The sequence below is a fragment of the Limulus polyphemus genome, unplaced genomic scaffold (genome assembly GCF_000517525.1).
Source record: "Limulus polyphemus unplaced genomic scaffold, Limulus_polyphemus-2.1.2 Scaffold1435, whole genome shotgun sequence".
NCBI lineage: Eukaryota > Metazoa > Arthropoda > Merostomata > Xiphosura > Limulidae > Limulus > Limulus polyphemus.
Window position 1 is genome coordinate 113,394 of NW_013667045.1, and position 24,834 is coordinate 138,227.

The 24,834-nt window shown below is 33.0% G+C and overlaps 1 protein-coding gene across 1 annotated transcript in view; it reads right to left on the reverse strand.

The window, feature by feature from the left end:
* Positions 1-24,268, reverse strand: part of LOC106463549 (zinc finger protein AEBP2-like) — a 98,386-nt gene extending 74,118 nt beyond the window's left edge. Inside the window, exon 1 of the mRNA XM_013923599.2 lies at positions 23,924-24,268. Coding sequence (XP_013779053.2) covers positions 23,924-24,189 — 266 coding nt within the window. The 5' untranslated portion in view covers positions 24,190-24,268. The remainder of the gene's footprint in view (positions 1-23,923) is intronic.
* Positions 24,269-24,834: the final 566 nt, after the last annotated feature.

Consider the following 24,834-nt stretch of genomic DNA (forward strand, 5'->3'; position numbering starts at 1 on the left):
AGTCAAAAGGAAATTAAAATACTGTTTCCTTCACTTCACTATCCATAAAAAGTTTCAATCAATATTACTTATTATTTAATTTGCAATGGTTGGTTCTTCGAAACATATATTATGTAATTAAATCAGATGCCGAACTGGATAAATAATAAAATAAAAATCCAAAGTGAAAATTAAGGTTTCGTAGTAAGGTTATCTGTTCATCAACTCGTTGTTAAAAAGATATAAAACAAGAAACTGTAAAAAGGTGTTAAACTTTAAAAATATATGTTACTTTCCTTAGTTCAAATATATTAAAAATATATGTGTGTGTAGTTAAATCATATGCATTTTTGTTTTTGTAATGAATACAATTTTCATTATTAGTTAAATAACTATGCTTCTATTTTTTGTGCTTACAATCACAGTTGACATGCTGGCTTTGAAAAATTAATTAAATTCAAACACTGTTTGTGTTGGTTCTGTAGTTGTCTAGGTAACTGAATGAACCCAAAAGAGTACTAATTTAAAAAAGAAAAAAAGTTTGGTTTCATTCAATGCAATTTTTTTTTATTGAAACAAAAGATCGTTCTGTGTATATAAAAACAATATAAAATTTCAGTAATGGTATTATATAATAATAGGTCAGAATATAAAGTTATTGAATACATAAAAATTGTGTAAGCATAGACATCAACATAATAATGTAGTACTAATAAAAGTTCATTTTGAAAACTAGCATTGAAGTCCTACAAGAAAATAACTAGTAGACTGGATAACAATTCTTCTTTAGTATTATAATAACAAAAGGAATTACAACTAAGCTATATCACAACAGTACTTAATGAGTATATATATATTTATGTAACTTCTACACATCTATTTTTATACTGAGGATCATGTTATAGAGCAGGGAATAGAAGAATTAATTTCCTTAAGAAATAAATAAATAAATAAATTAATATATGGGTTTCGTAACTCCTATGCTAGGACTGTTCCCAAGGGTAAGAGATGGTTGACTGTTGGAATATACCTACCTTCTGTTTTAAAATTAAAGGTTGATAGTGAGGTCAAATAACTCATGAAATTAATAGGATTGTGGAAACATCAGATAAGGTTTGGAAGTAAATAAATTGTTAAAGTTCAGTTAAATACGTAATGAAAACAAACAGAACCACAGTTTAGAAGTAAATAAATTGTTAAAGTTCAGTAAAATACGTAATGAAAACAAACAGAACCACAGTTTAGAAGTAAATAAATTGTTAAAGTTCAGTAAAACATGTAATGAAAATGAACAGGACCACAGTTTATGTTGTTGTTTTTTTAGCTTTATAGATACACAAAGCTTTACTGAATATACATATACATATATATATATACATATAAATGTTTAGTTGTTTTTTCGATCCAGGTCTATTTCATCACAAACACTGCATTTTTATTGGATAAGATATATATTTGATCACTCCAAGTCTATGTACGTTATAGCTTTTCATAGTTCAGTACAAACACTGGATTTATATTTAATAACAAGTTTGTTCATTCCAGATCTACTTAACCATCATAACTTGTGGCAGTTTACCACAAACATTGGTTTTCTATTGTGTATATGTTTGTTCATACCAGGTCTACTTAACTATCTTAACTGGTGGTAGTTTACCACAAACACTGGTTTTCTATTGTGTATATGTTTGTTCATTCCAGATCTACTTAACCATCTTAACTTATGGCAGTTTACCACAAACACTGGTTTTCTATTGTGTATATGTTTGTTCATTCCAGATCTACTTAACTATCTTAACTGGTGGCAGTTTACCACAAACACTGGTTTTCTATTGTGTATATGTTTGTTCATTCCAGGTCTACTTAACTATCTTAACTGGTGGTAGTTCAGCACAAACACTGGTTTTTTTATTGGGTATATGTTTGTTCATTCCAAGTCTACTAACCTTCATAACTTGACACAAGTTCAGCACAAACACTGGGTTTTTGTTGGATAATACATCGCTGTGAAAATACATAATGTAAATATATCTTCTAAAAATTTTCAATTCGTTGTAAATAAAGAAGTTTGGGGAGAAACTATGATGATTTTAAACACATTCTGTTGAATTTGGAATTATTTTTTATATGAATTCAGGCACAAAACCATAGTTAAAACGTTTTTATGTCACATAAGTCAAGCAAAAGTGAGCAAAGACAACAAATTATGTGATAACTGAAATGAGTTAGTTACATATAAATTCAATAAACTGAAAAAATTTAGAGAGAGTAAATAGTAACAAGTACGGTAAAAAAATGCATATTTGTAATACTTACAAAATGTATATTAATATTATTTCAATTTAAAAAATACAGTTAAATTTTATTTTTATTTTCTGACATTTCTAACAATATTCAGTGGCCCGTGAAAGATATCATAATTATGTCTAGAAAAAAATAATAACATAAAAAGTATATGAATTTTTAATAAACTTTGACAAGAACACTTTGTCTTGTAGTTAGTACGATCTCGATCTCGTTATATCTATCACATTTAAATTAAATTTTCACAAGAGAAACCTTATGTCTTATAGTAAATACAATCTCATTATATCTATTACATATGATTGTTTAATGTGCTGCCGACGCTATTTTTGTGAATCAAGGACATGCTGTTCAGTGACATCTATTCAACAACGATAAATTTCTGGGAAACGTTTCGAGAACATTTACATCATTTAAATGATTTTTACTCAATACGCTTCGGTTTTATTATTTAGATTTGGTCTTTCATTACCTTTTAATTTCTGGAATTTTGAAGGTGTATGGGACACTTTTACTGGTACCAATAGTCCATCTGGCAAAGAAGCGTATAAAATGGTTCAAACTAACGATGAAATTCTTGGAATATATAGCTGGCCCACCCCAATTCACGAGCCTGTTACAACAGCAGAGTTCCGGCCGTTGACCTTCAATAACCGGAGATACTTCTTTAGCAGAGATAACACGGTCCACCCTTGACCAGTATATCTTTAAAGAGTTTTAAAAAAAAAGCATGTCCTTGAAGAACGTTTGGTCCGTAGTAAACACGATGTGAGTGCTCCGCTTTCGTAAAAGAGAAATTTATTTTATGCTGGTATATACTTCTTAACGTACTCACTCGTTGTATCCAACACACTTCGATTATGTTAAAAGTTGAGATTTTTGTTATATACTCGAAACTAATATATATATATATATTATACACTAAGCGTTACTTCATGAAAAGTAAAAAAATATTAATAATAATAATAATAACTCGTAGGATCAACAGGTTTGATAAACCACATGAAACAAAAATCGATAAAACCCTAACACTATCGACAAGTCCATCTGAAGAAAACAGAAATTATTTGAATGTTTTGTCCACAATCGTGTTACATATTTTGGAAAATGGTCTGTCTACCCCACCAAGATAACTTCAATGAAACAGACATTTTTTTCTCCCTACATCTATAAACGCATATTAAAAATTACTCGTGTTACCCCATTTTTATTATTTCACCTTTTTTCACGGACATGATAGTTGGTATTTCAAAGCCCTATATAGTGACGCCATGAGTTCATACATCAACTGTAATAACTCCGCAAAAGCCAGAGAATTGTGAGGAACAGAAAAAAACATGGAAATTTGGACTGTCTTCTTTGTATATTAGTAATTCCTATAAACATGGCCTATTAAATAGACAATTTACATTTCTCAAAGAAAACATAATTTTAGGCTTGGGGTGGCAGCAGCTACCCCCCCCCCCAATTGGCGCCACTGTTCTTATATGTCTTTTATGCTCTTAAAATATGACTTTTCTCGATCTTTTTTTCTCTGATTGATTGAAATCTTCACACATAAGGGATGTTGAATATGGTACTTAGCTCTCCTTTAGGTGGTTCAGTGTGCACAAAGTGAGATCGTATTTTGTTGAAACCTCTGAAGATGGTTCTGACTTTATGGATTCTTTCTGCCAAATTCTTTGAATGGCTTTAGAGAGATGCCTATATTTATAGTGTTTCAAGGTTTGTTACTTCAGTGATTTGGTTGGACACATCCATACACCACAAACAACTTGAAACTGGCAGAACTCTGAAAGACCGTACCCAAAATAAGACTTCCAACTTTATCTATTAACACAACCAACTTCCAGCATGAATCAAATTACTACCAACCACAATAAGACTAAGCCATAAGTTTAGCCTTACCACCAGTACTCAGTAACCTCCAATACCAAGGATTTTGTCTAGATACGTTGATGACATGTGGCCCCCATCATCAGACAAGATTTCAGAAATCACATGAATAGACAATATCCAACAATACAATTATTGATGTTAGAATATAATAGCAAACTCCTATTCCTAGACGCGATGATCACAAAAAAGTAATTCATATACCACAAGAGCGTACAAATACCCTAGAAGTATAAAGATGGACATTATAAACTACTTAGCCTCCAGAATTAAGGTGTACAATGCAGATGACACTAAGAAAAACGAAGAGAACCCATTACTATGACCCTCCTTGACAGTTGATAAAGAGGAAAATAAAGAAGACAAACACCAAGAATAAGCAGAAGAAAATTACAAACATAATATTCTTATATATCAGTGGTCTCTATGAAGACATACAAAGGATATGCATATATGATAAATTCAGAACAGTATAGAGAAACCACAATACAATACGACCGCAGTTAACACACACTAAACCATTTAAAGACCCAATCGAGAGGAAAACCATATCTACAAAATATCTTACGAATTTTGACCCCAATAAGTTGGAGAAATAGAGAGATAAACAAAAGTCAGAACTTGGAGACACAACTGGCATATCGATCGATCGGCAATAGCCAATCCTGTCAAAGAAAAACGTTATATGATAAAATGGAATAACACGAAGATAATGGGTAATGAACGACATTCGAAAAAATAAAATGAGCCTTCTACATCGAACTAACTGAAGTCAACCTAACACAGAAGTCAATAGAACTTGGATATCTCTCTTGAAACCATGCAACTAATTTGCTAATTGCTTATACCTCACAATGTTTTTCAAACTATCCTATATTATTCAGCAGTAGTATAAATACCTAATTACCCTCTCTTTTATGTACATATTTTGCCTTGAACTTTCTGTGCACAGATCATAAATTTATTTTCATGCTTCGTGTGGAAAAACTTGGTTTTGTTTTAATGTAAAAAAAAAAACAGATATATAATGTATGTCTGTACAAGAAATGTACTATAGGCATAGTTTTACATAAAAATCTAAATATTTATAAAATAAAAAGTTAGAGTGTGCTTCTGGTATTTAAGAAATGATTATAAAAGTAAACACCATTTTCATAAAATGCACACACATATACAAGTAGATAATTTTATTACTTTTGTTTGTAATTAAGCACAAACTTACACAATGGGCTATCTCTGCTCTGCCCACCACGGGTATCGAAACCCGATTTCTAGCAGTTGTATGTCCGCAGACATACCGCTGTGCCACTGGGGGGCAATTTTATTACTACCAAAAGGTTTTGCGTAAAAACGATGAATCACAATGTACAGCCGTACAAGTAAATGGTTTGTTTAATTTTTCCCTGTTCATTTTCACAATATACAATCTTAATTTGTTCACAACACATATTCTTCAGTAACAGTTCTCCTAATCAATCTTTGTGGATTCTGTAATAAAACCAATAATATATTATGTAATCTTATTGTAAAATTGTACATTCAAATGATACAAACATGTTGATTATTTTATAAAAGTATAACAAAACTTGCCTCACAGAAAAAAATTATGCATATATATGATATTATTTTTGCCTTCTTCGATTCAGGTTTTAAAATAACACTTTTTTTCTTGACCATCCTTGCTTCAGTAAATAAAGAATTTTCATAAGAACGAATGTTATTATATCTCATCTGTTGTAGTAAATGAACATTTTTTAGGAGGAAAGTGTATTTCATCTCTGTTGTTTGAACATGTTAATTAAGATTTCACATATATGTACTGTACTTCATACATATGGTTTGCTCCCATCCCATCTTGTAGATTTTCATAAGAACATAACAGTACATGTATTAATATTCTTACCATTAAAATCTTTCTATCAAATTAACTGTCACTTGCTGTACTAGATGCCTTGGATGACATTCTATAGATAGGTTGTAAACAGTTTTCTGAAATAAGGATACTTAAGAGTTTTCAATTATAAGTCAAATAAAAACTGCAAAAGCGCAGCTTGCACGTGAAGTTAGAAAATAAATTTCACTAGTAGCATTTTATGCCACCATCGTTTAAAATGAAACATTTGACGCTTTGAAAACAAACATTAATTGTTACCTTTCGTGGTATGATAAATGACTGTCATTCTCTTGTTTGATGTTTGTCAAAGTCTTAGTTGTTATTTAGAAATCTTACCATGATTCAACAAGTAGTTCAGTAATAGTTCCAAACACAGTAGCACAGTGGTAAGCCTGCGGACACTTATAACGCTAGAAACCAGGTTTCGATACCCGTGGAGGGCACAGATAAGTGATTGTGTTTAAGTTTTGTGATTAACTACAAAGAAACGAACAAATACTGTATTTCTAGCTTAAACACGCAGCGAAGCATGAACATTAAAAAAAAGTGAATCATGAATATATTGCGACTTTCCCTTTAGCAAGTTTCCTAGAAATATATTCATTCTCACTGTATTTTTAATGCATTTTTGGACGTTATTTATTTGACAAAAATACAGCAGTTCCAGCGACGTCCGTTCGCCAATCAGAAACGTATTAGATTTGTTCAATTTTTAGTGCCCTATTGTCAAATTGGCTCATACATTCATTGTTTTATTTGTATGCATTTCTGCCTTTGTGCTAGGCTATATCTATGTATTTATTTCTTTTAGTTAAAAAAAATGCAGTGAGTATGAGAAAATGAAAAAATTTAATTAGGAAACACCTGAGATTTACGAAGAATGTAAAGTTAAAGTATTTACCATTTGTATACAAATAAAATAGTCTCAATGTAGCATTTACAAATTATGGAAATATCTCCCTGTTGGAATTCGAATTTTATAGTAATCGTAATATTAAAAGAGTGTTACTCCTAATTAATACTATATTTTATAATTATCGTAATATTAAAAAAGTGTTACTCCTAATTAATACTATATTTCATGAGCTCCTTAGGTCTATATTTTATCTACCTAATAGTCCTTCTGTGGATATCGGTAAGTTAAGGGACTTACAACGCTAAAATCTGGGGTTCGATTCCCCATGTTGAAAGAAGCGTAAATAGCCTGTTGTATAGCTTTGCATCAAAACAATCTACTTAATGATAATATTAACAACCTATTGTACTATTCTGTGCCTTTTGAAGTCCATTGGAATATATAGATATTTTCAGCTTAATTTTATTTATCTACATGTAAATGGAACTAAGTAGGAACGACAGTTAACTGTTGCTTGTCAAGATTTTCGAGAAAAAATCTACAATTCAATAATAATGAGTTTACCTCACCTTTACTAGCGCTATTCAACCGACTGTGAAGCCAAAAAACTTATTCCGATTAAAAAAATTTTATGAAGCGCCTCGGATGCTAGAAATTCACATATTAAATAAATTGTCTTCATTCGATTTTTTTATCAGATGTTCACCATTAACCAGTTATTATTTTTTACTACAAGTTTACTCCTACCCATTTATCCTGTTTATAAGATTGTAAATTCTGTCCGATTTCTGTTAACGAAGTTCGTAAGCCTATATCATCAAAAATTTCATTTATAATGCTCGTGAGATGTCTGCGGTATGTCGGTATGTCTGCGGACTTACAACGCTAGAAACCGGGTTTCGATACCCGTGGTGGTCAGAGCACAGATAGCCCATTGTGTAGCTCTGTGCTTAATTCCAAACAAACAAACCAAACAGTTGTAACATGAATATTTTCCTGTCTCAACTGAGAAGATATTGGTTCATTATTTATAAAAATGGGTATTTTCTGTGCAGATTTCTCAGTACTAACTTTTCTCGGTAATTCTAAGGAACCATGAGCAAAAGCAAATGACCGCATCACATGTGCGTTTATATGCTTTAGTATTTATATCTAAATAATTTATTTACTTCGTAAGTAATTTCCATTACTATAAAAACGTCAACAGCTGGGAACCAACAGCCACTCTGAGCGATTACAAAGTAGAGGTTGTAGAGACGTACTTCCACCACCAGTGTCATCGTTCTCGTACCAGTAAAAAAAAGTAAAAGAGTATATATTACGTACAAAAAAAGAAACAGCAACTCACTCGATCCCTCCCCAGAACAGGGGGAGTTTCCCGTAAATAAGTTGTTTCCTTTTTTGAATACACTGTAACAGGAAACCACTGAAAAAAAAAAAAGATTTTATACAGAAATTGCAAGTTTAAAACTAGCAGAAGATTTATATGTATAAATACATTTCCGGTTATCAACTCCATGTTCAAAAACATCACTTCCGGACTTTGATATCTTGGGTATTCTAATATAGTTGTCCGAAACTATAATCTTTTCACATTCCCCTCTTTGCGACAGAAATGTGTTTTATTCTCTCTGCATTGTCCCCCCAATGGAGACCTAAATTGTTAAATTGGGGGTTCGATTATTCGCGGTGAATAGACAGTCCATTGTGTAACTTTCCACTAAGAAAACAACAACAGATACGCGGTGAATAGATAGTCCATTGTGTAAATTTCCACTAAGAAAACAACAACAGATACGCGGTTCTGATGTATCATACGTACAATTACAACGGCTCGAAGATTATGCGCGTTACAACTGGCGATTATTAACTATTCAGTTCCCACACACCATCTACTTACTGTGGAAGTTTAATTTCGTATTCAATTTTTTTACAAGTTTTTCATTTCGATTCGTGCAGGTTAAGTTACTATTCAGATTCTTGGACATCATTCACTAATTAGCGAAAGTTCGGTTACAGCTGAATTCTTCCATACTATTCACTGATTAGAAACGTTTCGGTTTCTACGCAATTTCTTACACAATATCCATTGATTAGCGAAGGTTCATTCGCTATTTAACTTCTTACAACATCCACTAGTTAGCGAAGGTTCAGTTTCTATTATCGATGTATACACATTCCATTCACAAGTACTTTATAGTTGTTTTATGAAAAGGTTGGATATTATTTCTTAAGGAATTTTTAGATCCACATTAAATTAATATTTTATGCATGTGTTTGTGCAAAGTTTAGAGGTAGAAAATATATTTCAGGGATCAACTATTTCAACATCCCAGAAATAGTTAATAGTCTCTAGCGGGTAATAAAGCAGATAATGATACAAGAGTGGTAATCTCTACAGCTGCAAGTCTCATGTGTATATAAAATGGATTAAGGCTTTATATTTATACAAACTCGACTGGAATCCTGATTCTGGCCTCAAGGTCAGTGCTAATGCTTTTGTTTCCAAAAGGCTTATTTATTAAATGGTGCCCTATAGGACTGACCAATTGAAATAGGTCAAAACTGACTGAAAGACACGGAAGGACACAACAGAAAGTGTACAGGAGGATTATCTTTTACCGAAGGAGTGGGGGGGGGGGGTAATAGCAAACCAAGTTTTACTTCAGTTTGTGTACAACGCAAATAACTATACATAGTACAAGGCCTGTGCAACGACAATCCATTATTTATGTATTCACAATGTTCTTTGGTCCATGAGCCAATTCTTTGTAAAACCGAAATCTAGAGGCATCATTCTACCAGTGTTCTAAATAACCTTGATTATAAAAGAGAGACCAAAAACTTGAACATGTTTGATTTGAAGCATAGAAATAAACTAAAACTGATTTGATTTGAATGTTTAACTTGTTAGATGCTCGATTAAATGTATTTTGAGAATTCTGAGTGGTGTAATGATAAGGTTGAAAATAGGATCTTGATTATGGACGATAGTAATTAAAAGCTATAGGAGCCTTGGTTTACACTTGTTATTCAAAACATGTAAAGACATGTCTGATGATGTGGTATGTATTGTTGAATAACAGGTAGGCAAACAACGATTTATAAGCATAAAGAATAATTTTATTGATCATGAAACACACTGCATGTTTCGACAGAAGATTGGTCCGTCTTCTTCGGGTATGATCAATACAAGTAATACAATGTTTATATATATTTACAAAGACAATAGATACAATGATTAAATGTGACGGAAATGGTGTCAGCAGGTGACAGGATACAGGTAAAGGTCAAGTCTGATCAAGTGTATGAACAATGTATAGACCTTGCCAAATCCGGTTGATAGTGCTAGGGCTATTATCATGGTCTAGTGAGAGATCATTTGCTTTGATGATTTCTAGTTTCTAAACACGCTTTCTTTTTCTTTTAGTTTTGGGTTGATGTAGAAGAAGAATTTCAGCCCAAATTATTTTTTGACCTATTGGTGATATGTTTAGGCGGATACCCGGAATTCGCTTCTACATATTTTAACACATGAAATAGAACCTAACAGTTGTCTCCGCTTTTCAGATGTGTAATAGTATATAAACCTTGAATTGCTTAGTACTAATCGTACCTGAAGAAGACAGACCAATGCTCTGTCGAAACATATGTTCCACCATTAATAACACTTTTCCTTATGTTTATAAATCGTTTGCCTACCTATTATTAGATTATTATTATAATGTTCTTCCTTACTCAGGTATGTGTTGTTTACTTTAAGTTCATATAGAAATTTAATGAACAGTTAGATATATAGATGTAAAGGTGTAGTTTATATTGGGTTGGTTACTTTGACAGTGTATGGGGCGGACGGGTGATTTCGAGAGGTCTATTCTTATACATGGTTGAGCCTTTTCACTATACCTTTAACTCCATCAATTTTCAGATATTGAAGATTTAGGTAACTCGTTTTTTGTAGTTTCACATCACTAACTATATTTAATTTTTATAGCGAGCTTTTATATAAAAAAAAGTGAAATGAAGTCTAATTCATTAAAACGGTAGAACACAAAATCCACAATAAGAGATCACATTAGATAATATTCCTGTTTTGGAGTTACGGTAACTTTTAATACAGACGAAATAGCAACTTAAGCTAAACCAATCGACAGATAGATTTTGAAAGTGAATTTTTCGAGTTCAAAAATACAGTTTAGTCTGAAATAAATAGATGTCAAACAAGAAGATGCCTTTTTTTTCTTCTCAAGTTGCATATGTGTAACGTAAACTTTACAATATCTGTCCGCCTGAAAGATATCAGTATCTTCAAGTACTCCCCCTCCCCGTTTGTTCATGGTTAAACAGTTCCACTGCCAAGAGCTTCATATTTTTCTGAGGTCACATTTCCAAACATGTGCATTGCCCACCCAACTTGCATCACCTTCCTATGAAGACAGTTATTACACATAAGTCTTTTTCTTTCCACTACTGTCTGTAGAAGAACTTCCCAGAAATGGAAACAGGAGGTACTAGAAACAATATTTCAATAAGAAACTGAACAAATGCCTGTTTTTAAAAGTATTTAGTCTGTCACTACGTTCCGGTTCACGGATGGTTAGACAGACAGCACAAAATAAGCAGTTTCATGCCAAAAACAATTTACCTGCATAGTACATTTCGAATTCATAGTCATATTTACGAAGAATAAAGTAATTACAGAGACTCTAGCTTACATTTATGTGATTCTGGAAAGAAAATCACCTGCTTCCTGAAAAGTCGTGTAAACATTTCAACTTCACTGACGTTTTTTGCTGTTTTTTACTGAAAGGTAAGTCTGAATGCTTGTAACACTAAAAAGCGGTTTTCGATACCCGTGGTAGGCACAGCCTAGATAGCCTATACAATGTGTAGCAGCTTTACGCTTAACAACAAATAACCAAAGCTATTTTATCATTTGTACCACACATACATCTAAGAGCTACATTGTTTAAAGTTCAGGTACTTTTACCGTATGTTAGAGACATAGGTTTTAAAGACACATAACAAGCGTTTACACCAAAGTTATTACCTCAGAAAAAGCATGACTGCCGCCCTAAGAAAGGACTATTTACACCATCACTAATGATGTCACGATCCTCGCGCAGTTTTTATGTAGCAGCCTCGCACCTGTAAGTTTACTGCTGTAATATCGCATATGCTTTTATACATAGGATGTGAGCGGGTTGTAGCTTAATTATAACCACTGCGACATTATATGTATGTATTTTCGAAATAAGTAGCTTATCACACATTTACAAATACATGAAACTCTCATTGGTTTTGAGCAGTGTGCTGTAATCAATTAATATTAACTTCTCATCAAAGCAAGCTACCTACAAGCGAGGGTAAAAATGATTGTGCATATATCCTAATGGTCAAAACTGTGCATGACGAAAATCGTCTTTGCGGTTCTCTTAAGTATACGGTTTCTTTGAACAACACTTACAAACAACTGATGTTCTCAAAGCGCTGCCTGTGCACAATGGGATCTTTAACAACACAACTATATTACACCTAACTGCACTTTGTGACGTGAAGCTCATAGAACGCTGGAGAAAATACATCGAACTTCAGTGTTGACATGTATTTTCTGTCTTCCCACTTCCTCAACAATATTAGTGTACGTTTATTGATTTTAATCTGTGGTAGTATTGGATTAAGAGTTACATAATCCCGTTTCTTTCTGAACATCCCTCATAGCAGTTTGTTTCTTTGCAAGAATTATAGTATGAACGGTTCGCAATGTTCCTAATATTCGTGAGATGTACGTAGACTGATCAACATAAAGAAATAAAATGCGTTATACTATTTAAGACAAATAGGTTGTTGTAGACCGTCTACGTGATGTAGTATCGTACGTAGATATTAGGTGTTGTAAATTATTAAGGACAAATATATCAACGTAGACTGTCCACGAGATGTAAACACGTACTTAGAACATTCAAAACAAAATAAATGCTGTAAATTGATTAAGATACAAAGATCTTATAGACTGTTCATTATTGTCTCGGACTCTTCGTAAAAACGAATGTTGCGTTATTCTTTTCTTGCAGAATTTATTACCAAAACAGTTTCCAAATGAAGGCGATTTACCACAGTTATATACTCTTCTAAGGTAGATGTCCATACCAGAATTACGACGCTGCCATACATTACTTGCTATCAGTAGGATATTACAATGTGTTTACTGAAAGTTTAAATGTTCATCAGTAACATTCGTATGATTTAGTACATTGTTCACTAAAAACCACTTGAGAAATTATTCTCTAATAATACATTTTAACACAAGTATAATAATGGTTGGAGACGGCTTGAATGGGTAATGAAGAAAACTTTAATACAAGTTTAACATAACAGCAAATGTACAACGTTTCTACAAGGTTTTGTCATCAGTTTTTCTTCATTACCCATTCAAGTCGTCTCCAACCATTATTAGTCTCAAAGTGGGTTCCTCGTCATCGAATTTCACACAAGTATGATGTGGTACACCGTCCATCAGAATTACTATAGTAGAACATTCACTAGTAATACAGTAATATATATATGTTTTAGACGAGTATGATGCTGTACATTGTTCACTAGGATAAATTGTGTGGAATATTCACAAGTAATATAGTAATATATTCTTAATACAGGTATGATGTTGTACACAGCTTAGTTTAATTACTAGTGTATAATCTTGACCAATAAGATTATAGATTTTTAAAATAAGAATGATATTGTAAACTGTTCACTAGAATGACTAATGCAAAACACCAATAATACAGATATCATTTGGAAAACACCTATGATGTTGTAAACTGTTAACTAGTATTCATTGTGTAGAATATCCACCAGTAGCAGACCAGTACATTTTAACAAAAGTATGATATTGTACACTGTCTATTAGAACTACTTAGTGTAGAATATTCACCACTAATAGACTAGTACATATTAGCAAAAGTATGATGTTGTACACTGTGTACTTAGAATATTCACCACTAATAGACTAGTACATTTTAACAAAAGTATGATGTTGTACACTGTGTATTAGAACTACATAGTGTAAAATATTCACCAGTAATAGACTAGTACATATTAACAAAAGTATGATGTTGTACACTGTCATTTGGAACTACTTAGTATAGAATATTCACCAGTAATAGACTAGTACATTTTAACAAAAGTATGATGTTGTACACTGTCTGTTAGAACTACTTAGTGTAGAATATTCACCACCAATAGACTAGTACATTTTAACAAAAGTATGATGTTGTACACTGTCATTTAGAACTACTTAGTATAGAATATTCACCAGTAATAGACAAGTGGATTTTAATAAAAAAATATGGTGTTGTACACTGTTTATTAGAACTACTTAGTTTAGAATATTTATCAGCAATAGACTAGTACATTTTAACAAAAGTATGATGTTGTACACTGTCTATTAAAACTACTTAGTGTAGAATATTCACCACTAATAGACTAATACATTTTAACAAAAGTATGATGTTGTACACTGTCTATTAAAAGTACTTAGTGTAGAATATTCACCAGCAATAGACTAGTACATTTTAACAAAGGTATGGTGTTGTACACTGTGTATTAGAACTACTTAGTGTAAAATATTCACCAGTAATAGACTAATACATTTTAACAAAAGTATGATGTTGTACACTGTCATTTAGAACTACTTAGTGTAGAATATTCACCACCAATAGACTAGTACATTTTAACAAAAGTATGATGTTGTACACTGTCATTTAGACCTACTTAGTGTAGAATATTCACCAGTGATAGACTAGTACATTTTAACAAAGGTGTGGTGTTGTACACTGTCTATTAAAAGTACTTAGTGTAGAATATTCACCAGTAATAAACAAGTGCATTTTAATAAAAATATGATGTTGTACACTGCATATTAGAACTACTTAGTGTAGAATATTCACTACTAATAGACTAATACATCTTAACAAAAGTATGGTGTTGTACACTGTATATTAGAACTATTTAGTGTAGAATATTCACCAGTAATAGACTAATACATCTTAACAAAAGTATGGTGTTGTACACTGCATATTAGAACTACTTAGTGTAGAATATTCACCAGTGATAGACAAGTGCATTTCAATAAAAATATGATGTTGTATAATGTCTATTAGAACTACTTAGTGTAGAATATTCACCAGTAATAGACTAGTACATTTTAGCATAAGTATGATGTTGTACACTATCTATTAGAACTATATAATTTAGCACAAGTACAATATTGTACACTGTTAAATAGGGCTACAAGAGTAGAATTTAATCTAATAATACACAAGATGTTGTATACACTGTTCACTAGAATGACTAGAGTAGAATATTCATCAATAATGCAGTTATACAATTTAGCACAAGTACGATGTTGTACACTGTTCTCCAGAGTTACTAGAGTAGAATTAAATCTAATAATACATTTGATCACAAATATATTGTACACTGTTCACTGGAAGAGATAGTGTAGAATATTGCCAAATAATTTTGTAGTAAACTTTTACCGCAGGTAATATCTTGTAAGCTTATACACTGGCATTTTTATCGTTAAATGTTCACTAATAATATTAGTCTAACCCTGGTTACCGTAAATATGTTGATTAAACTGCTAATAGAGTGAATGTTTACACGTTCTTCATAAAAAGTTTCTGTCACAGTGTGTTAAAAGCCAGTAGTCCCTAGAACGATATGTATACACGTCAGAAAATTGGTTTCAAAGAACTGTCCCAGTTTCATCACATTGTTCACTGTAATTGTTATTCTAAGAACTATTGATATGACTGATGGACTATAAAGATCATGTATTAAAAAAAACACCTTAAAAGAAACCAAAGGAAGGGAAACGAAATTTGTACTACACAAAAAAACACATACATGTGCATCTATCACGAGAGGGCGAGACAATGAAAAACATATCCGGGGATAACTGAACAAATATTTTTGTCGTTGTTGTTTTAAATTTTCAGTCTGTGGCAGTTGTTCGAATAGATATCGAATGAAGTCCATCGTTTTTTGTTATACGACAATATCACTTATTGGAGATATAACTTAAATCCCAGTTACAAGCTAAGCTAGCTAATGAAAGAAGTTTAGCAACCAGCTCATTTTATATGCAGGTGAGTCGAACTGATTCAGAAAATACATTATATTTGGAATATTTCTTTAACTAAAGATTGTTTCTACTTAGTATCTGTCATTTTAGTCTATAATTTCTGGAAGTATACATTTGAATACTACGATTCGACTATCATATGGATACAGTAATAGTCTAAAATCTCAACCAATATATTGGTTCAGAAAGCAGTACAATATGATTGCACTGTTGGTGAGTAAATACTTAAACATAATGATTTTACTACCTTTGTTATCGATTGTACTTGAGTGAAGTGTTACTACTGGTGTGTGTGTGTGTCTTGCTTACTAGAGACTTTATAAGTCGCTACGACACAACGTACATTATTACCAAAGGCCTACTCCACTACTTGAAGCTGTAGTCCTCAGCTGCCAGAGACATTAAACTTGAAAGCAAACAAAAACCTGTAACTCTACTTTGAGCAAATCTTATTTTTTTTTAGTTATGTGTATGTGAAGGGGACGGCAAACGTATTTCACAAATATTCATGATAGTTTTCATTAGAACCTTTGCTAAATTAAACAAATATATACAATATATATATATATATTGAAGTTTGATAAATCAAATATCTTACTGTGTTACACGTGAAGGAAATATTAAAATTAGTATTGGTATTAGCAAGATAGTCTATTACTTAAAAAATTACTTTAAAAAAACGTGGGTTAACATCACACTAAATATCGTCTGATTTTGATAAACACACGGTGGAGGGTCGAGTAAGAAATCTAACAGCTGTGCCCCTTCGAGTTCCAGCCTCCGCTCAGAACTTGGAAGCAACAGCATTCATTAATCCTCAATTTCTCACGAGAATGCCACATGAATCACTACAGCTCCATTTTCCAGTCTAATTGGCCGAACGGTGACACAAAGGCATACTACAGAGGGGTATAGACACAAAGCCAGTAGACTAGGCCAGTAGACTATTGCTATGAGAAAAGCTTACTAGTATGTAAAGGCCTGGCAGCAGAGTCTTGTCGAAGACCCAGCAAAGCTTATCCTGCTCTTTCCCTTCTTAGCTAGGGTACCTGCCTCCTCCTGTGACCATTCTCTCTGAGCTGGGCAGTCTGCTTACTTTCAGAAGAGTCATTTCTGTATTTCTGGTGTCAAATAATATGAAAATGCATCAGACGTTTCAGAGAGATGAATGATTTCCCATTACTAAACATAGTCAACAACCTTCAAATCAAGTCTTAACATTACAAGTACTTTTCCTATGACCTCAGTGATTTTAAACGAAACTATTTATTTATATGTACATGTTTTCATTGTTGTAGCCTACATACATATTTCTTTAAAACAACAAGTGTTACATGTTACATAGATATCAAACCACAAAATGTTATCTTATTAACTCACTATCTTTTTAGTATACATTTACAATTAATCAACTAATACCAATCATCTATATAGCAAAAGGCAACAAAGAGGAGCGGGTTGACCCTATAGTAAAGCTCTGAATTTCAGAGTTTGCGAGACGGGTTCGAATCCTTGCATGCCACAAAATATTATCCGTGATTTAAGCTGTGGTTGGATTATAAGAGTGACAGTTAATCTCTTAGCGTGGGTGATAGGTAGCTACTGCCCCTCTGGTCAGTAGTACGAAATTATAGACGGTGGGCAGTAGCCTGAGTAGTTTTGCCTTAAATACAAACGTTGACAGCGATCCTTGTGGTAAAAATAGATGCTAAGTAATGGGTAAGGTTTACTTTCGTGCTGACTAAAAAGTGTAGAGGCCTAAAAGTGTCAGCAATTTGTACTTGGATAGAAATTTCACACTAAGAAGTGAAATAACTGCGTCCGTTTTCATCAGTTGAAATTGTAGAAAGCACATTTTTGTACGTTTCCTAAAATCTTCATAAGCCACGAATAATCATTGACTGTACAAAAACACCATGGGCTCTCTTACTTCAAAAAGACATATTCTAAAATTATAAACACAAAATAATTACTAAGATTCGTGTGTATGTTGCAACAGCAAGGTTAAAAATAAGGTAATTCACAATAGCGTAAGTTATACGTGAATCTATAACTAATAATTTATACTGCATTCTGTGACTTCTAGTTCTGAATAAGTAAATACGTAAAATCCAAGAATTATGTCTTAAAGTATGGATTTAAAATGATGATTGAAAACCAAAACCTTGTTTGCGAAAAAAGTTGTGTACAAATGATATATAAACAAAGGGGAAAAGAAAATTTTCACTATCAAGTATATAATGCCTTCTTGGTATCTATTATATAAAACATATGGCCCTTTAGCTACCATATAGTTTTTCACTATCAAGTATACAATGCCTTCTTGGTATCTATTATATATAACATATGGCTCTTTAGCTACCATATAGTTTTTCACTATCAAGTATACAATGCCTTCTTGGTATCTATTATATATAACATATGGCCCTTTAGCTACCATATAGTTTTTCACTATCAAGAAGACAGTGCTTTCTTGATATTTATTATACCTAATATGTAGTGACAGTGCGTTTTAACTTTCATATAGCCATTTCACTCTAGTACACAATCCCTTTGGTTGGCTGTTTTTTATGTATATTATGTAGTATCAGGTCCTATATAGATTGTGTAATAACAGGGCCTATAGCTAGTATATGGCACATTTACTTTAAACCATGACACAAAATCAGGTATGCTTTATCATCTTCTTACAGTCAATTCATTTGAGACTTAATTTTGGGGAAGAATAAATTCTTTCGGAGGTCCTGGAGTCTAGCACCCCTAAAGGCTCTCGAATTTATGTAAAACGAAAATGCAATAATATGTGAACTGGTGTTAGGTTGAACTGTAGCTTTACATCACGTACATTTTATTTCCAGGTTCGTCTAATATTCTTAGGAGGATAACTGCACACTTCCCTCCACAATTGGCGTTCGTGGAGAGTTATCGCTATTACACAGACAGTCATGCTTACTCGGCGTCCTTACTTTACGACACATTCCTTACTCGTAGAGTTCTACAGATTAAATAGTTCACAACATTGTGAAATTTAGCACGCAGTTTCTTCACTGTCTATTTATTACACATTGTTGGGGATTACACAATCTCGTTGTTACATCGCCCTCTAGCGTTCAAACTCTTTCGCTGTTCAGACTACAAAAACTGTAATTAACATCGTAAAGCTCATCTTGATAATTAATATTGCTGTATCTTTACCGGAAGGTCAACTTTCGTAACGTAATAATACTTATATACAGACAACGAATATCTTTACGGACAGCGCAACTAATGCTTTTAGACACAAAGTGGCTGTGATAAGAAAATAAATTATCCCAGAAAGATACTGGAACTAATAAATGCTGGAGCTTTACTTCTGAGTACAATGGACGACCGATTTGTAATTCATACCAGATACTTGTTTTCCATCGGGCCTTCACTAGTACGCTTATAATTTGTGTGAGTTTGTTTTTCATTGACAATACTATACACCAGCAACAACATGCAGACAATGGCCTTGGAATGTGCACGCCACTCCACAGTACCATTACAGCTTACCTTCAAAACACAGAACAGATACATCATTGTTTTGCACTGCTCGATGTCTATCAAGCTTAAGAAAAACAAAAACCAACCACAAGTTCATAGCAATAAGATTCTGGAATTATATTCAGAAGCAAATTACATATCAAAATGAGTGAAATGTTTTGTACGTGGACGAAAGATCAAACTGTGCTCACAACAAATATATTAATAAAATGAACCGTTGAGGTTCATTCAATCAAATTAAAACACAAAAGGCCACAACCTTCGTGTTTGTTCGTCTTCATATACAGTGCCTGAGGATGGACTACATATTCACGGTTAATTCTACGAGTACATTAACTGTTGCTTCTACTGCGCAAGTCCACTTCATTAGTTGCACGTTTCAGCATCAACCTTATCCTAATTTTGTTACATACACACACACACACAAAAAAGTTTTTCTTGACTCAATTATTTTAAACAAACACATCCACTAATATATTTAGCGTGCTTTTCAACATGTTTTCTTATATTAGTAGCTTCAGCATTTGATGAAATAAATCGAAATAAATGACTTTTAATTAAATATTCTTATTCATGACAACATAAAAGTGAATTTACACAACAATAAATCACATATAACAAACAGTTGTATTTTTCTTTTTCGTTCATGTTTTGTTGAAAAATACAAACTAATTCTCAATATCCATGAAATCAAAACAAGGTTATTTACCACTTTTTTAAACCTAGATCAGTGCATTTACGATCGCCAGTGAAATATGGTGTTTATATAGCGATATACCTGAAAAATATAAACACTATATGTGCAAGTATTTTTCAGAGAGTCTGTCGTCGACAATCACATAAAAAAACGAGTTTATGCACCATTTCTTATGACGGCTCCACCGGTGCTTAGCGGCAAATCAGTGGGCTTATAACGCTAAAAATCAGGTTTCGATAACCGCAGTGGGTAGAGCAAAGACAGTCCAATGTATAGCTTTGTGGTTTACAAGAAACTTATGTCGGCAAGTTATAAAACATTCGCTGCCATCTTAAACATAAGCTAGCTCGATATGAAAAAACAAGTTTTTTGTCTAGCTTTCGATTTTCATTCATTGATTTTTTTCTGCTAAAATCTTTGGTATTAATTGTCTGTTATGCGGATACTGTCAAATTCGAAACTAAGTAACTGTAGAGTGATGTACAATGGTGTTTCTAAGCACTGGTGTTAAAACTATAAGTGGTTCTTCTGATAAAAATTTTAAATAAAACCAAACCAAACAAAATTAAGTTATTTTATCACCCTCAATAACAAATAAAAAGCATCTTTGGATAAAGGCAAAATTGTTAGCATCATCGTCTCTGAGCAGGTTAACAAGAGTCAACAGTACATCACCTGTCCCTCGGTAGAATGCCTTTATGTCTTGGTTTGCTTGTTTCATGTTGATTATTAGGAAATAATAGAGCATAATCAGCATATTGTTACAAATGACCCCCCCCCCCTTCTAACAGTATGTGTCATAAAACAAACTGTTTGCGATGTGGTATAAAATATTTTAGAAATGTAATATATATATATATATATACATTTATATGCCATATGTTATTGGTAAACAAGGTATGGAAGTTGACGAGTTAAGTCACTTGATAAAGCATTTGAAATAAAGAAATAAGCCTGAAAATCCACAACTAGATCACAAATAGCAAACTACACATATATGTTAACATAAAACAGTAGTGAAGGAAGAAGTGACGTTCTGAAACTTTCTGAGATCGGACAAAAACTTGGTTTTGCAGATTCAAGTAATTTATCCCACATAAGAGAAAACAACTACATATGTATCAATATACTTTTTGTCAAAAATCAACTCAGACAAAAAAAGTGTGAAAAAAAGCATTTTGCTTGAAAATTATCGTGTTTTACATGTTTACACAACTAGATGCTGGCTACTTATACTTTTTGTGTATAAAATAAAATATTTTATATATAGATACCAAGCATATGAGAAACAGCATCGTAATTTCAAAGAGTTAGTCAGGTCTGGAAATAAGTGACGATGAGAACTTGTCCATTCCTAAGGGAATAATGGGGAAAACGAATATATGGAAGACATTATAACTGGTTATATGTCTCCAAAATTGTGACTTCGTAGAATAATAGGAAATAAGATTAAATGATACGAACATTATTTTACGTGTAAAACATAGGCGTAATTTTCATGGGGGACAGGTACCCACGCTTTAAATTTTTTTTTATAGATTACCCTCACTGATATCCTACTTACAGAAACTGTTTCCCCCCTGCATTTGAAAACAAAGTTACACCACTGAGTGTTAGGGTGTAAAAAAAACTGTGATAATCACTGTGGAGCCATGGTTCAAATTAAACTTTTGATACTTGGTTTAGAATTTCTCTTTTCTAACAGTGTAAAAATAAAACACATTATAATTACAGCAATGGTAGTAATGCCATTTTAGATTAACACTAATAGAATAACTTAAATTCAGAAATTTGGAATTATTCGATAATCTTGTAACTTACACAGATGTAAAAACTTGTGGAAAAAACAAACTTGATTTATATGCTATATCAATTCCCAGTCGTTTACTGGACAACATTCAGTAGCATCAGAGAAAAACTGCATCTTTTATGAAAATGTTTGTAGTCGATAAGCTAAGTCTTCAAATTTATTAAATTATTTATTACATGGTAAGAAATGAAATACAAACACTTAAACTTTCATTTTCAAGTTTGTAAAATATACTATAAAAATACTAGAACAACACACTTTGAAAAGGAAGAGTCGTGTTTTGCTGCTGGGACACATTTCAATAGAACGCTGGCTCACGTTCGCGTTAATCACAGGTCAACCCTATTTCTATCACTTGCCATCAACTGTTGGTTCACATCTGGTGGTATGAACCGCCACTCCTCTTGAAAAATAGCTACATATATACTAAGATTTCGAGACTTGTCTTTCAAAGTGACGTTGCGAAAGATTCTGGACCAGATAAGTTGAATTCAAAACGTTTTTAAATGATCAAGGTTAATTGTGGACATTTTTGGTCTCAAGTTATTGTTGGATAAGGCCTACTGCACTAAGGCATGGTGTACCATTACTTTGGAATAATTGTAGTCCTTTTTCAACATAATTCCATCAATGCAGGTAGTGCAACGTTCTTCTGATGTAACAAAACGACATTACTTATATGGTTTCCATAATTATTACCTATTGATTAAGTCCAGAAGAACTAAAACACTATAGTACTCCCCGCCATTCTATAGGGTACCGACAACACAGGCTTATCCAAAGCGTTATCATTCAACATGGCCTCGTTCCTCCAAAGCAAACAATAAATCTCCGAATTCATAGCTCCAAATGATGGATTTTAACATTAGTCAAATTTCGATTCGCAATGCAACCGGGGCATATTTAAAATTGTAGTTTCCGCCTATAGATTAAAAGAAACAAGAAAACAGGTTCCGAATTTCAGTTCTAGAGAGATATGGAGGAAACCAAGTCATGCTTGTCGTATATATATTATATAATGAAATCCTATTGTTTTACTAAAGACGTTTCTGACCGCCCCTAGTTATATTTCAGTCCCCTTCGGGTATTGAAATGTATATCCTAAATTTCCACCAATGATATAATAGAATTTACTAAAGGATCTCATTACAGGATTTCGGATTTAGTTAAGATTTGAAACACTTCATCATACCAAGCTTACTTGAGCAGCTGTCGAATAAAGTTATTTTGTACTCATATGTATAAAACAAAGACATAGTGTATTTTACATATTACTACATATTCCTCTTTGCTTCTACTCGTAAGTTCTTTGAATTGAAAAGGTGTAAGAACAGCCTCAGATACCATAAAAGTACACTATCTTAAGTACACCTAAACCTCCCAGTATGGCTTCGGAACTCATTTCCCTTTTATTTTAAAAGTAACACCTACTCCTCTTTACAGATTTATGTTTATGCCCCTGTACACATATACAAACCGACACTGAAGTGTTAGTAAACTAGCTTATACGTCAATAGGAACCTATTTAACCTTCACGATGATCATTTTTTTATTTTATGAAAATCACTGCGTAATTTGAATTACTTATATTAATTAATGGTTTATTTTTAAATTGTAGTTGTGTAGAGTGTTTAACAATATAAGAAACTGCCACTACGCACCAAAACGATCGAACTAGGCCATTACTACGATGCCAGTCAGTGCAAAGGAGACGGTGAACTATAAACCAGGTAACGGGAACGAGACAAAGGAAGTCACTGTCAGTGTTTAGTTTTTGAAGGGCAAGTCGATTAGACCTTAATCCTAGAACTTACCTGTCTGTACTGGGGGATCGGTCTAATCGTGGTCGGCGCTCCCCAAACACTTTGACCCCGGACTGTTGACCCTCTGATCTCAGTGGTAAGGTGCTTTTTAACATATTAAATCCCTCGGACAAACCCAAATTTCCTTGAACTTTCTCACTGACATCATTTAGGCGCACGAAACAGTTAGTAAACTCTCCTTCAAATTTACCAATATAAAGTTTTGAATTATCCCCGTAGGAATACCGTTGTTTTAACAAACCGTTCTTGCGGGACATTCCAAAAACATGGAAACTGCCTTCACTGCCGGTCTTAACCTTCCTTTCCACGCCGCTTGTCTCCTCCAAGCACCCACAGGCCGCCATCTTGCACGCGCACGCATTCACACTCACTCTCACACGGGCACGTCACTGCATCTGTAGGCAAGGCCATGACGTCATAATATAAACACCCAGTTCAAACATACGCGATGGCACGTGACTGGTCGGAAAAAAGAAAATAAGTTTGAATTGGACTTGTTTATCTTGTAGAACTAGTACGTAAACTTTGCCCTAGTTTTCTTATGTTTTGGTCATCCCATGGTCATATGAAAACTCCTTATCTCAAAACTATAGACGAAGTTCGAGAAAGGTTCTAATTTCCAATCTAGTCTTACAGAAGCATGGTTTTGAAATAATGGTTTACATTTAATACGGAAATGAGAAATATATTTTCCTATTACTATAAAAACAAGTGAAGGTTTAGAAATAATGCAACTTCGTATAATTCGAAGCTTTAATTTATACTACACATTCGACTTAAGGGGGGGGAGGTCTATGGCCTATTGTCACTGAACTCGGACCCACAAAAACTATGTACTATTCAGCTATACAATACTGCCCCTCCGCTTCAGAGAGAGAGGCTTAGAGCCTGAGAAAATAAAT